The sequence below is a fragment of the Stegostoma tigrinum genome, chromosome 25 (assembly GCF_030684315.1).
Source record: "Stegostoma tigrinum isolate sSteTig4 chromosome 25, sSteTig4.hap1, whole genome shotgun sequence".
Lineage (NCBI taxonomy): Eukaryota > Metazoa > Chordata > Chondrichthyes > Orectolobiformes > Stegostomatidae > Stegostoma > Stegostoma tigrinum.
This window is the reverse complement of record NC_081378.1, coordinates 39,019,695-39,032,560: the sequence shown is the minus strand read 5'-3', so window position 1 is coordinate 39,032,560 and position 12,866 is coordinate 39,019,695. Positions and strand designations below refer to the sequence as shown.

The window sequence follows — 12,866 nt, the reverse complement described above, 5'->3', positions numbered from 1 at the left end:
AAATGGAGAAAACTGATCTTGACATTGGCATTCCAAGGAAGTCAATACTGCTTGATTTTTGGTCTGGTGAACCATGACCGAATGCACTTTAGTAGGTAAAGATATCTCTATTAGTGCAATTTCACCTTACAAGATTAATAAAATCTGAACTGTAATTTATTTCATTGTTGTCACACAGAAGGCATTTTTTTTTACCTTTGTTTTCTTCATTTCTCCCACTTCCTGCTGAAGCTTTCTCAACTGTTTCTCATACTGTGCTTGATTTTTCAGCAATCGAGCATGTTCCTTTTGGGCAGTGTGTAACTTCTGCAATTCTTTATTCATGACTTGAAGTTTCTTTTCATACTCTGATTTAATTTTATTTGCTTTTTCTTCAGAGTAAGATTCCACTGAACCTGGAATACCCACATTTTTGAATTTGACAAAACTCAATGATAAAAACATTACACATTGAATATTTTGGCTGTATTTATTACATAACTTTGCAAATTTATTACGCTTAAGTATAACAATCACTTTACTGCTTCAAGATAAGAAAATGACAGACACTTAACCTGATCTAATTAGAAAAAAATTATCACAAGAATAAAAATATTTTTTAAAACGTTAAGCATCCTCAGAAATATGGACAGCTTTGTATTTATACCTAGATTTTGTAGAACACGGTCTCTCTCCAGCTGGGTGTCTCGTATTTTATTTTGCAGCATCATTAATTTTTCTTCATACTGCTGTTTGAGTGTGTGAAGTCGACGCTGGCTATTTTCCAGTTCATCAATTAGTTTCTGCTTGATTGCTATTTCACAGGTTATATTAGCCAGATCTGCCTGGAAATTGGCTGTTTTTTTTAAAAAAGGTACAATTAAAATGATTCAAAACGTAGAGAAATTGTCAGTTATTTTCTCAGGAGCTTAATATTAAAGATCAATGTTTTTCTTGTGGAAAAATAACGGTCCCAAAACTTTCATCTATAGCAGTCAAAGGCCATCTCAAAAATAAACTGTTTAGTCTACTTAAACTAAACTAATGTGACCTCTAACTATGAATTTGAACAATCAATGAAATTCCTATTCCCCATATCCTTTAAGAATTTAAGTTTTCACTTGTTCTGAAATGTAAATGCATGTGGTATTTATTTCACATTCAGCACTGGGTCAAGGAATTATTTCATGTAACTTTCAGCATGATGAAATTTCTCTGATTTTTTTCATTAACTAATATTGATCTTAAATTTATTCTGAATTTGTTCTAAGTTATCATAGGAATAATTCATTTTTGAATTTTTTTTAAAGCATTTCAAAACTTCAAAAACCTAGATATGTCAAATCCAGTATATTTTTAATATTTCTATATTTTCATGACTCCTGGTACTTTACCAATAGGATGTCTCAAAACTGCACAAAATATTTCAATTCCACATTACAAATGCAAATGTCTGATTCACCAATGTTTGGATTTTGTATTCAACGTTTTTATACGAAAATTCAGAATTTTCACATTTTAACCACTTGCAATTTTGCTTTAAAGAAATGCGTTTGTGAATGCTTCTAAATCTCCTACTTCAGCAGAAAGCAAATACCACTTGCCTGTGATTTTGGTTCAAGTCGCTGTGGTTTAGATGGAGAATCCCACATACCAGCATTACTTCCAGGAAGCTGAATTAGTACTTCAAGTGAAAGCACATCGAACATTTGAATAGGGGATAACCAGGAATGGAATTCATACAATCCAAGTCACTCCAGATGTCAGTGATACCACATCAGCAGTGAGCTATCAGTTGAGCCAAATTAGGAATGATGTCAGAATGAGATCACCCAAAGCTGAGACAACACGGTGTGAAGCTGGATGAACATAGCAGGTCAAGCAGCAGAGGAGCAGAAAAGCTTGATGTTTCCGTTCGGGAAGGGTCCCGACCCAGAACGTCAAGCTTTCCTGCTTGGCCTGCTGTGTTCATCCAGCTTCGCATCGTGTTATCTCATTCTCCATCATTGGCAGTTCCGATCTCTACAATAATTTTAACCTCACTCAAAGTGAAACTCAGAATCTGAACTCAAAATTATTGCCTCTAAAGCACTCAAGGAAAAGCAAATCCTGTCCGAACTGTCCGCGTCATCTGGAATTATTATTTCAACTTAGCACATTCAAAGGAAATCTAAGGGTCAAAAGCCTCAAACAATAGTTCAAATGTGATTAATTTACACCAAGATTTGACTGTGCTACTTTATAAAGCAAAACACATGTTAAAGGCATTACCTTCATCATCTAACTCAGAGTCAGAGTCATCCGAACTTTCACTTATTTCTAAGTTATCCTCTTCAGCATCCTCATCACCTTCTTCATGATCACTGCATTCTTCACCCTCCTCCTTGAAAAGTGATTTCTTAGTCATTTACACTTGAACTGTCAACTTCAAATCACCTAAATTATTTACACCCAGACTTACCTCTTCGAAGTCATTCTTTTCTTTCTCCTCAAGGTTTTTCTCTTCTACCTTTTCCCCTTCTGGATTTTCCTCTTTCACAATACTACATAAAACATACGGAAAAATAATTCTTTCATAGTTTAAAATTGTTTATCAGCCTCAAAAGCAAAGCTTTGATGCTAATGCGACTTGCATACAATGCAAATTACTGGCTATTTTCGAGGGAATTGTATGTCAAAGCCGAAAGAAAAGTAAGCTATTACGTTTGCTTTGATGACAGATTTGTTTTCTCATCACAAGATCTTAGCAATCATAAGATGGAAAAATACCCACAGCTCATAATAGTGCATTCAACTTAAAATACAACTACAGACACAACTTACTGATATGTAAAACAAGATTTAGAAATTTTATGACCAGGGAACTGAAATTTGTCTGGGCAGATCAAAAATGACTTCCTTCAGTTTCCCGTCTCTTCTGGGTCTATCCAATACTTTCAAAATGATTTCAACACAACTGACAGGATCAACTGTGCTAGCTTTGGACAAAATATTCAGATTCATACGCAATCACCTTAAGAATTGTTTGATATTAGTCACCAAAATCCAATAAGATAAAGTACAATGAAGCAAATTATTTAATCAAAGCAATGTAAATTACAAAGAAACTCAAATTTTCAGTTAACAGAATATTCCTCCAATTATTTACTCCTACCCCCTGCCCACACCCCATCTTTAATATATACGCATCAAACCTTTCCTAGCTACAAACAGCTCGGAAGTGTTACTGGACCCAAAACCTTAACTATTTTCTCTCCACAGATGCTGCCAGACCTGCTGAGTTTTCCAGCAATTTGTTTTTCCCTTATACATCCTTTTTCCTTTTAAAATGAACAATCAGCGTTTTCATTACCTGACAATGAGAAGTGCACCTGAAATTATGTATTTTCTGAATAAACTAGAGCCCATTTACTTGAAACAAGGATTCAGGTCTTCAATGAAGTGATCACAAGCCAGATCTTTGTGCTAGAAGTAAAGGCAGACAAGATGCATTTTTCTTTTATTCGTTCTTAGGGCATGGTATTTCTGGCTGGGCCAGCAAATAATGCCCATCCCTAGATGCCTGGAGGTTGTGGTGGTGGTGAGCCAACTTTCTGAACTGCTGTAGTCCATGTGCTGTGGGTAGATAATAATACCATTAGGCAAGGAATTGCAGAAGTTTGTCCCAATGAATGAAGGAATGTCAGGATACTTCCAAGTTAGGATGGTTAATAGCTTGGAAGGGAACTTGTAAGTGTGGCTTTCCTAGGCATTTGCGATCCTTAACCTTCTAAAAGGAAGTGGTTGTGGGCTTGAAGGTGCCAGCTAAGGATTTTTGGTGAATTTCTGTAGTGCATCATGGATGGCATACACTGCTGCCTTTGTGTAAAAAGAGTGTGGATGTGGCATCAAATCAAGCAGGCTACTTTGTCTTGGATGGTGATAAACTTAGGTTGTCATTGGAGATCCTACTTGCCTGGATGGGTGTGAGAGTTGCGTCATACTTCTGACTTGCGCCTTGCATATTGTGGACAGGCTTTGGAGAGTCAGAAGATAAGTTACTTGCTGTTTATTCCCTGGTTCTGATGTGCTCTTGAAGATACTGCGTTTATGTAGCGAGTCCTACTCAATTTACGGTCAATGGTCTCACCAATTATAAGCCAAGTCTAGATGGTCTCCAGGTCTTGCTGTACATGGACAGAGACTGCTTCAGTATCCAAACTATAAATGGTGTTGAACTTAGTGCAATCATCTGTAATACTTCTGATCTCGTGATGGACTGAAAGTCACCGAAGTAGCAGCTGAAGATAGTCAAGCCTAGGATAATACCACAAAGAACTCCTGCAGAGATGTTCTAGAGCCGAAATAATGACCGTCAATAACTATTTTTCTACAATCCAGGTATGACTCCAGTGGAGTTTTCCTCTCTTCCCATTGATGTTTTTTCTGTTAAAGTTCCATGATGCCACACCCAGTCGAGTGCAGCTTGGATGTCAAGTGCAGTCAGTCCCACTTTACTTATGGAATGCAGCTCTTTAGTCCATGTTTGAACCAAGGGCGCAGTCAATTCAAGACCCAAGTAGTATGAACAGAACCCAAACTGGGTGTCAGTGAGGTCACTATTGCAGAGCAGTGCTGCTTGATGACACCTTCCATCACCTGCTGATCAAGGGCAGACTGGTGGGTTTGTATTTTGCCAGGCTGGACTTGTAGGTCGTGTGTACACATCAGTATAGGGGCAATTTTCCACACTGTCAGGTGAATACCAGTTTTGGAGGTGTACTGGAACTGCCACGATTCTGATAAGTTCAGGAAGATGAATCTCCAGTACTATTATCAGAACATTGTCAAAGCATGTAGCCTTTGGGGTATGCAGTGCTGCCAACTGTGTCTCAACATCAGGTGGCGTGAAGCAAATTGGCTGAAGTCTGACATCTGGGATGCTGGGGATCTCTGAAGGCAGCCAAGTTGGATCATCCATTCGGCACCACTGAAAGATTTTTGCAAATGCTTCAGCCCATCTTTTGCACTGACGTACTGGTCTTTCCAATCACTAAGGGTGGGAATACTTGAGAAGCCACCTCCTTGAGTGATTTGGTTCAGTGTCAACCACTGCTCCTAATTGGATGGGTATGACTGCAAAGCTTTGTCTATTGTCGCTTGTGCTTTTTGGCACACAATTGTGTTTTGTAGTTTCCCAAGCTTGATGCTTCATTGTTAGATATTGCCAATACTACTTCAAGCTTACCCTCTTGTGCTCTTCATTCACATGGATTCGGGATACGCTGGGCTTTGCAGTTGCAGATTGATCGCAGAGCGTCACAGATGCTCAGTCATGGATTTGCTAGATCTGTTCTAAGTCTGTTCTTTTTGACAAGGTGCTAGTTCTCAAATGTGAAGGTGGGACTTCATCTCCACAAGGACTGTGTGGCGGTCATTCTTACAACACTGTCATGGACAAATGTATCTTGGGTCAGGCAGATTGATGACGGTTAGGTAAAGTATGCATGTTTTCCCCTGTTCGTTGGTTCATCATCTGCCAAGTCCAGCAGTAAATGATTTTTCAGACTGGACCAGCTTGAATACAAGTGCTACTGCCAAGCCATTCTTTGTAGCAGCGAAATGCTCTGCCCACTCCATTCCCCAGCCACTCTCAGTGCTTCGTTCTAAGCGACGTTCAACGTGGAGGTGCATTTAATTATCAGCCGAGGGGGCGACGGTAAATTGTAATCAATGGAAGGCTTCCTTGTCCATCCGTGACCTGATGCCCTTAAACTTCATGGTCCCCAGAGTCAATGCTGAGGACTTCCAGGGCATCACTATGCCACCATATCAGCTGGGTTTGTCTCAACAACGGGACAGACATATCCAAGGGTGGGGATGGCAGTGTCTGGGGAATTGTCTTTATGGTACAATTCTGAGAGTCTAGCTGTGAGACTTTTGCTTGACTGGTCTGCAAGGTAGATCTCCCTATTTTGGCACTAGCCCCCAGATAGCCTTTTATAGAGTTGACAAGGTTGTTTGTGTCATTATCATGCCTTTCTTTCCCCCCCAGACTTTGAGGCAACTGTTACAATTAAATGACTTGTTAGGCTACTTCAGAGGGTAGTTTAGAAAGAATCAAAATTGCCGTGGGTCAGGAGTCACATGTAGGCCAGACTCTCAAATTCCCTTCCCCGATGGGTATTAAATGAACTAGATGAATTTTGAGAATCAGCAGTAACTTCGCGGTCATCGTTAGATTCCAGATTTTTTTTTTGTTGAATTCAAATTGCAGGTTTTAAGTCTTGGTGCCCTGAACACTACTTGGATCTCTGGGTTAACAGTGTAGCAATAAAACCACAAAGCCATCACCACCCTGCATTCATGGTTGTTTAAAAAAAGGTGTTGGCATCTGGGACATGCTAAGAATTGCAGTTGGTATTGCAACACCAGAAAGGTTGGCTTTCATCTAAATCTATTAATACCTTTTCACCACGACCACCACACAACTTCCACCATGTTAGAGGTTCCAGTTCTACACTGTCATGTTTTGCTTACAATTCAGTGATAAGTGGGACGGTTTGTAAATTTGCGTGAAGAGCCTAGTTTCATCAAGTATCAGTTACAAAAATTACAAGACAATTTTTAACCATTACTTAAGTTCTTTAGCTCTTGAAGAGAGATAAGCATGTATTACAGTCGTGAAAGTCTACACTGGAGGCATCCACACCTTCTCATTCACAAAAAGGTGAAAAAGGAATAAAAGCAGTTCATAAAGCTTATGCTAAACATTGCACATTTGAAATTGATTGGAATACAATTTCAAATGAGACTTAAAGTATTATCTATATATTGTTCAAACAAGTTATGTGATAGCAAAGTTTTCATGCTAAATTTGTTATTCTGCATAAAAATCTGAAGAATAGTTTGGGCATTTTGGTTGCAGTACAACTGATTCATATACACTTTGAACAGCAATTTCATTTTTACATTATTTGACCTGTTGATAGGAAATAATTCTCAAGCAGAGGAGAAAATCTTGCAAATAGTTATTTTTTTAATACATCTGCAATGGAGCTCTTGGAATAAAATGTGAAAAATGTTTTGACTATTAAAAATAACTTCAAGAACTGCAGCAAGTTAAAGTTTGAGATATATATTACTAAGATCAAAACTTTGTACACTAGAAAAATAGTTAATAATTTAAGGACTTCAGTATTGAGTATTCTTGAGTATTCTGAAGAGACACTTTGTCAAAGCTTTTGGTCTTACACTCAATGAAAGTTGAAAAATTACAATATTTTGTCAATGCCTAAGTATTAAACTGACACTCCATTTTAAATATTGAATCATAGTTTAAAATTAAGACAATTTACGCAAAGGAACTAATCATATTTCATGCTTACCTTTTCTTCTTTTTCTTTTCTTTTTTCTTGAGCTTTTCCAAGTCCTTTTTGGCCATTTCTAAGACTTCTATTGCTCCTTTTTCCGAACCAAGAACTGAGCCAGAGAAGGTACCATTGAGGTATAATGGTCTTGATGAAGCCCTTGACAGGTTACGCCGAAGATTTTCATTCATAGCTTCACTCTCAAACAGTTTTGATCTGAAGGCAGAGAAGAATGTCAGGATAAGAATGCTTGAGATAAACACTTATTTAAAAAAAGTACAAAACACCCTGCAGAACATAACCCTCACGCTCAAAATCATACAGGTATATGACTTACGTGGAATGCAACTAAGGCCGTAAAATGTATATTTCCATAATATCTTGGCAAAGAAAAAGAACCATTGTGTATTTATTTGCATGTTGTTTCTTTGATTATTCAGAGATTAAATAAATAATCCAGAATCAGTTATATCTCATTTGGTGGAAGGCTGGAATTTAATGTTTGAGTGATTTTTCCCACATCTTTTTGCTCTACCTTTTCATTTATTTAAAACAAAGTACATGATTCAATATAAAATCATATTTATTTCTACATAAATAAAACCAGAGTTACCGGAGGTCTTCAACTTCTTGGATATAATTCTGAATCATGGCACTAATCTCTTCATTGTCATCTCCTGTAATTTAAATGAGAATTGAAAACTTAGTTTAGTTTTAAGGCTTTGTAATTCATGATTTCAAGAAAGGGAGGACAGGTTCGAAACAGAGGGAACGAGAAATTAGATACATTTGAAAAAAATCTCAAAACCAAAGAAAAAAAATTGACATCCAGTAATCTCTCAAATTGCAACAAACTGCCAGACAGGAGATTTCTAACTAATTAAAATCAGATCCAAAGTTTGTCTCCTCACCCAGTGTTGACTTACAGCAGGAATCCACCAAAAACCCAAATCTGTGTGCAACCCTAAATTGTGGAATACCTCAGATTTACCTTCCACAGTTCTACCAAAGTTCAGGAGCTTTTTCAAAGGGTCCATGCTACCTACTTGCAAAAGATCAATTCTGTCAAATTTCAGAATCTCTACTCAGCTTTACTAAATACAGGACAGCATTTAAAGAAACTAACTTTCCCACTGCAGAGTTCCCTAAACAGCTAAGTGATCAGTGCAAGGTAAGATGACCTTTTCTCTTACCAAGACTACAGCAAGAGCTAGATTTTTATTTTCAGCAGGGTAGGATTTGTTAGGCCTATCAAAAGTAACATGGCATGAAATATCTGCAAAGTCCAAGAACTCCACAGCCAATCTTCACTGATGTGGAAGGAGGTCCTGTTTTACACTTTCCCACGACCAGCCCACCGGAAATTCCTGGGTCTCACTTGAAAAAGGTGGAATTCTGGAAGAGTGAATTTCCTACTTCTCCCTGCATTTATAGTTATCTACGGAAAAATACTTAATAACATATTTTTAACACAAAGGCATCATAATGCACCAGATGAAAGTCTACTATTCAAGCTTGTTTTCATTGCTGTCACATGCTAGTGACTAAATGATTGAATTAAGTACTTTCAGAATATGTGAAAGGAAAAGATTTGCCCTGCTGCATCAGTGAACATGCAGTAATTATCTGATTGTTTGACATAACCTTCCACATCAAATCACATTTAAAGTTCTTTTAAAACAAAAACAATATTTCCCAACTTTGAAACTGCAAAAACTTATGTTGCAAATAAAGCAAACTACTGCAGATACTGGAAATATGAAATAAAAACAAAGTGCTGTAGAAACTAAGCAGTTTCAGAAGCATCTGTGGAGAAAGGAACAGATATATAGGTTGATTCCAAAATGACTTCTAAATATTTCAATAATAAAATGTGAGGCTGGATGAACACAGCAGGCCAAGCAGCATCTCAGGAGCTTTCGTGCTCCTGAGATGCTGCTTGGCCTCAAGCTTTTGTGCTCCTGAGATGCTGCTTGGCCTGCTGTGTTCATCCAGCCTCACATTTTATTATCTTGGAATTCTCCAGCATCTGCAGTTCCCATTATCTCTAAATATCTCGAAGTTGTTTTGTTTGATTATATGAAATTGAAGGTTACCTGATTTGGCAAGCACTTGGTGAACCTGATCACTCAGCAGTTGTGTTATTCTTGCCCTCAGGGATTCTATGGTCTCTTGCATTGCTTTAATCCTCATTCTCAAGTTGTTGTTTTCAGTCTGTAGCATAGTATTTTCATGGAACATATCATTGATACTCTCCACACCATCATCTCCTATTATTCTCTTGCCCTAAAAGTAAAACAGAACCCTAAAAAAGTTACACCTAAGTAGGTTTCATCACTGGTTTGTTAAACTTAACCGAACTCATGAAAGATTTTTTTTAAGTTTTCCGGTATCTGTTCCACTTCATTTGAAAAACACTTCTCACCCAAACCTATAACAAGGTTCCTTCACCTCAAATAGTTAGACTTATATTTCTGCTATGAAAGGAACTTTAGCTGCCAGCAGTTTAACATACTCCAAGAATTGACCATGAGACCAGTAATTGATGCAAGACAACATCTCAATGTTGTCACTTATGCCTGCTGGTGTAAACAGCAGAGTCATATTTGACGTTGAGGATTTAGTCTGCTGAGGAAGGAATAATGGATTTAAGAGTACAGGAGTATGCGATGGAAGAGAAGCAAGAATTTGCTAGTTAAAAAGGTTTAGCTGATCTCTCGCCATTGCACAACACAGGAATTTTGGATCAGGCAGTGCCTGTAAACAAATTAATTACCGAAGTTTGATTCTCAATTCACATCTTTTGATATCATAAACAATGCTGCTACATTTGACAGAAACTGAAGTTGAAGTTGATGTGCCAATCTCCATTCATTATGCATTGGTTACAATCAGTGGACTATTAATTCAGGAAGTACAAGTTCAAACCCCACTACAGCAGTTTGAGAATGGAAATTCAGTTCTATAAAACAAAGTTTAGAAATGGAATACTGGCATCAATTAGAAGTGACAATGAAGCTTGAAGACTCTGTGGAAATGTAAATTGATCACTCACTCGTGTCCTTAAGGAAGGACTACCCTTACAGTCTAGAAAATGTAATGACTCCAATCACTCACCAAGAAGTTGGTGGCTCTTAAAAAGGCCTCTAAATAGGTCTAACAGGCGATGAAGTTGCATCAAACTGCTTAAAAGAAGCTTCAAAATTCTCCAAAGTTTCACCTACTGGTTATCAGAGCAGTGAAATGCACTCTTCGTCCGAATGTGACAAAAACTTAATGCAACCCGAGGCAAAGCGGTCACAACAGCATTCAGATCAATTTAAGTAACAACTTAATTTGCCACTGTGGTGCCATGGATGATGTACTGTGCTCAGCAAGACTGCTAAGATTTATCTGGCAGCTCCTCTCAATCTCATGTTCTCCAATGCCTACAAAAAATCAATACGATGCAACAGTCTCCACTTTCCCTCCAACTCACACCCCATTTCAAAGTAGATGCATATTACTGTCACTTCACTGTTTGTGGATAATATCATAAAGCACCTAAGGGTATTATACGAGTCACTTCATTACACAGTCTATAGATGTTCAAAGATTGTTATGTTCTTTTCCATAGCATACAAGAAACAAGATCAGAATTAGGTCATTTGGCCCTTCAAGCGTGTGTCATTCCATAATATCATGGCTCTTCCACTCTCGGCATCAACTCCTCTTTCATGCCAGTCTTCACAGCTCTCAACTCGCTGATTTTTCAAAAATCTACTTACCCCTTCTTTAAATGCTTTCAGGGAAATAGTCTCTACAAATCTGTCTGGAATTCTCATTGCATTCAAGTTGGGAGAAGAAACTTGGTTACATCTCAGTTTTAAATGAGTGTTCCTTTATTCTTGAAGGATGTCCCCTAGTTCAAGATTCACCCCAATAGGGGACCATCCTCCCAATAGCCACCTTTTCAAGCCCTTCCAGAATTTTGTATCTTTCAATAAAATCATCCATTATTCATCAGCTTTTGGAAGAATAAAGGCCTAACCCGTTTAGTCATTACTAACAGTTCAAACCCCTCCATCCCAGGAATCGGCCTCGTGAACTTCCTTAGAATTGCCTTCACTACTAATATATTCTCTCAAATATGGAGACCAAAACTGTATGGAGCGTTTTATGCACAAGAACATGCAAGTCTCCTTATGCTAACTTTTTTTGAGAGTTACTGTCCATTTAAATAATAGCCTGCTTTTACCTCCTTCCCGTGCAAGTGCATGACCTCACATTATTCTACATTAAGACCCATTTGCCAAATTACTGCTCAACCTTCAACTTATCTATATCCCCTGTCAAATTTATGTCATCATCACAGCATCCTTTTCCCAACAACTTTGGATATATCACCCTCTGTGCCGTCCACCAGTTCATTAATACAGATAGTAAGTATTTGAGGCCGTAGGACTGATTACTACGGCACTTCACTGGTTATTTCTGACTAACTGTTAAAAGAACCTATTAATTCTGAGTCTACGTTAATCAATTCTTGATCCACACTAACTTCCAATATTTCGTGAGCTCCTTGAGCAACTTTTATGTAGCACTGTATGAAATACATTTAGGAAACCTAAGTTATATCTATCAGTTCTGAAGAGGAGTCATACCAGACCAAAAACATCAACTGATTCTCTCTCCTGGCTGAAAATATTGTCCTTTCCTCTCCACAGTTGCTGCCAGCCAGACCTACTGGAGTTTCTCCAGGATTCTGTGTTTGTTTCAGATTTCAGCATCTGCAGTATTTGGCTCTTAAATCTAATAGTTCACCTTTATGAACTCTGCTTGTTATAGCCTTGCTACAGATGAATTTTAGCACATTTTGTCAAGTAAATTTCAGTTTCCTTCCAGAAAACCATGTTGACTCTGGTTGATTCTATTTGTCCTCCTATTTCTTCCTTGATAAATGAACTCTAGCATTTTCCCAACAACACACGTTAGGTTAACTGACCTATGGTTTCCTGCTTTGCATCTCCCTCCCGTTGAACATGACATCACATGAACAATTTTCCAATCTGCTGAAACCCCATGCAGAATACAATGTGCGCTGGATAATTGCAACCAATGCCTCCACTAACTCTGCAGCCAATTCCTTTAAAACAGATGCCTGCCATCAGATCCTGGTGACTAGTTTGCCTTCAGTCCTATTAGTTTATTAAGTACTTAGTCGATATCGTGAGGCAGTTACAAGATCTTTTCTCCCATTAGCAGCTTGCTGATTTCTTTAGGATGTTCAACATCCTCCACTGTGTAGAATGATGCAAAGTCCTGGTTTAAATTATCTGCCATTCCTTATTAAAAATCCCCCAGCCGCATCATCTATGAGTACCACACTCACTTTAACTGCACACTTTTCACGCACTTGTAGAAGCTCTGTTTTGACTTTATTTTCTTGCTAACTTACATTTTTTTCCCCTCTATTATCTTTTTGGTCATCCATTGATGGTTAATAATAAAACAAAACGAAGTCTTGGGCCTACCATTAATTCCCCGTTTAACCTGCCT

At 38.0% G+C, this 12,866-nt stretch overlaps 1 protein-coding gene across 5 annotated transcripts in view; it reads right to left on the bottom strand.

Moving 5' to 3' along the window:
• Positions 1-12,866, bottom strand: part of kif21a (kinesin family member 21A) — a 157,230-nt gene that overhangs the window by 93,007 nt on the left and 51,357 nt on the right. For 4 of the 5 annotated variants that reach the window (XM_048553734.2, XM_048553737.2, XM_048553736.2 and 1 more), the window contains 7 exons: positions 9,425-9,614; positions 7,942-8,005; positions 7,347-7,544; positions 2,441-2,522; positions 2,251-2,362; positions 647-835; positions 196-395 (listed from right to left, as the gene is read on the bottom strand). In XM_048553734.2, coding sequence (XP_048409691.1) covers positions 196-395; positions 647-835; positions 2,251-2,362; positions 2,441-2,522; positions 7,347-7,544; positions 7,942-8,005; positions 9,425-9,614 — 1,035 coding nt within the window. The remainder of the gene's footprint in view (positions 1-195; positions 396-646; positions 836-2,250; positions 2,363-2,440; positions 2,523-7,346; positions 7,545-7,941; positions 8,006-9,424; positions 9,615-12,866) is intronic. The other variant, XM_048553735.2, reaches the window with a different exon arrangement.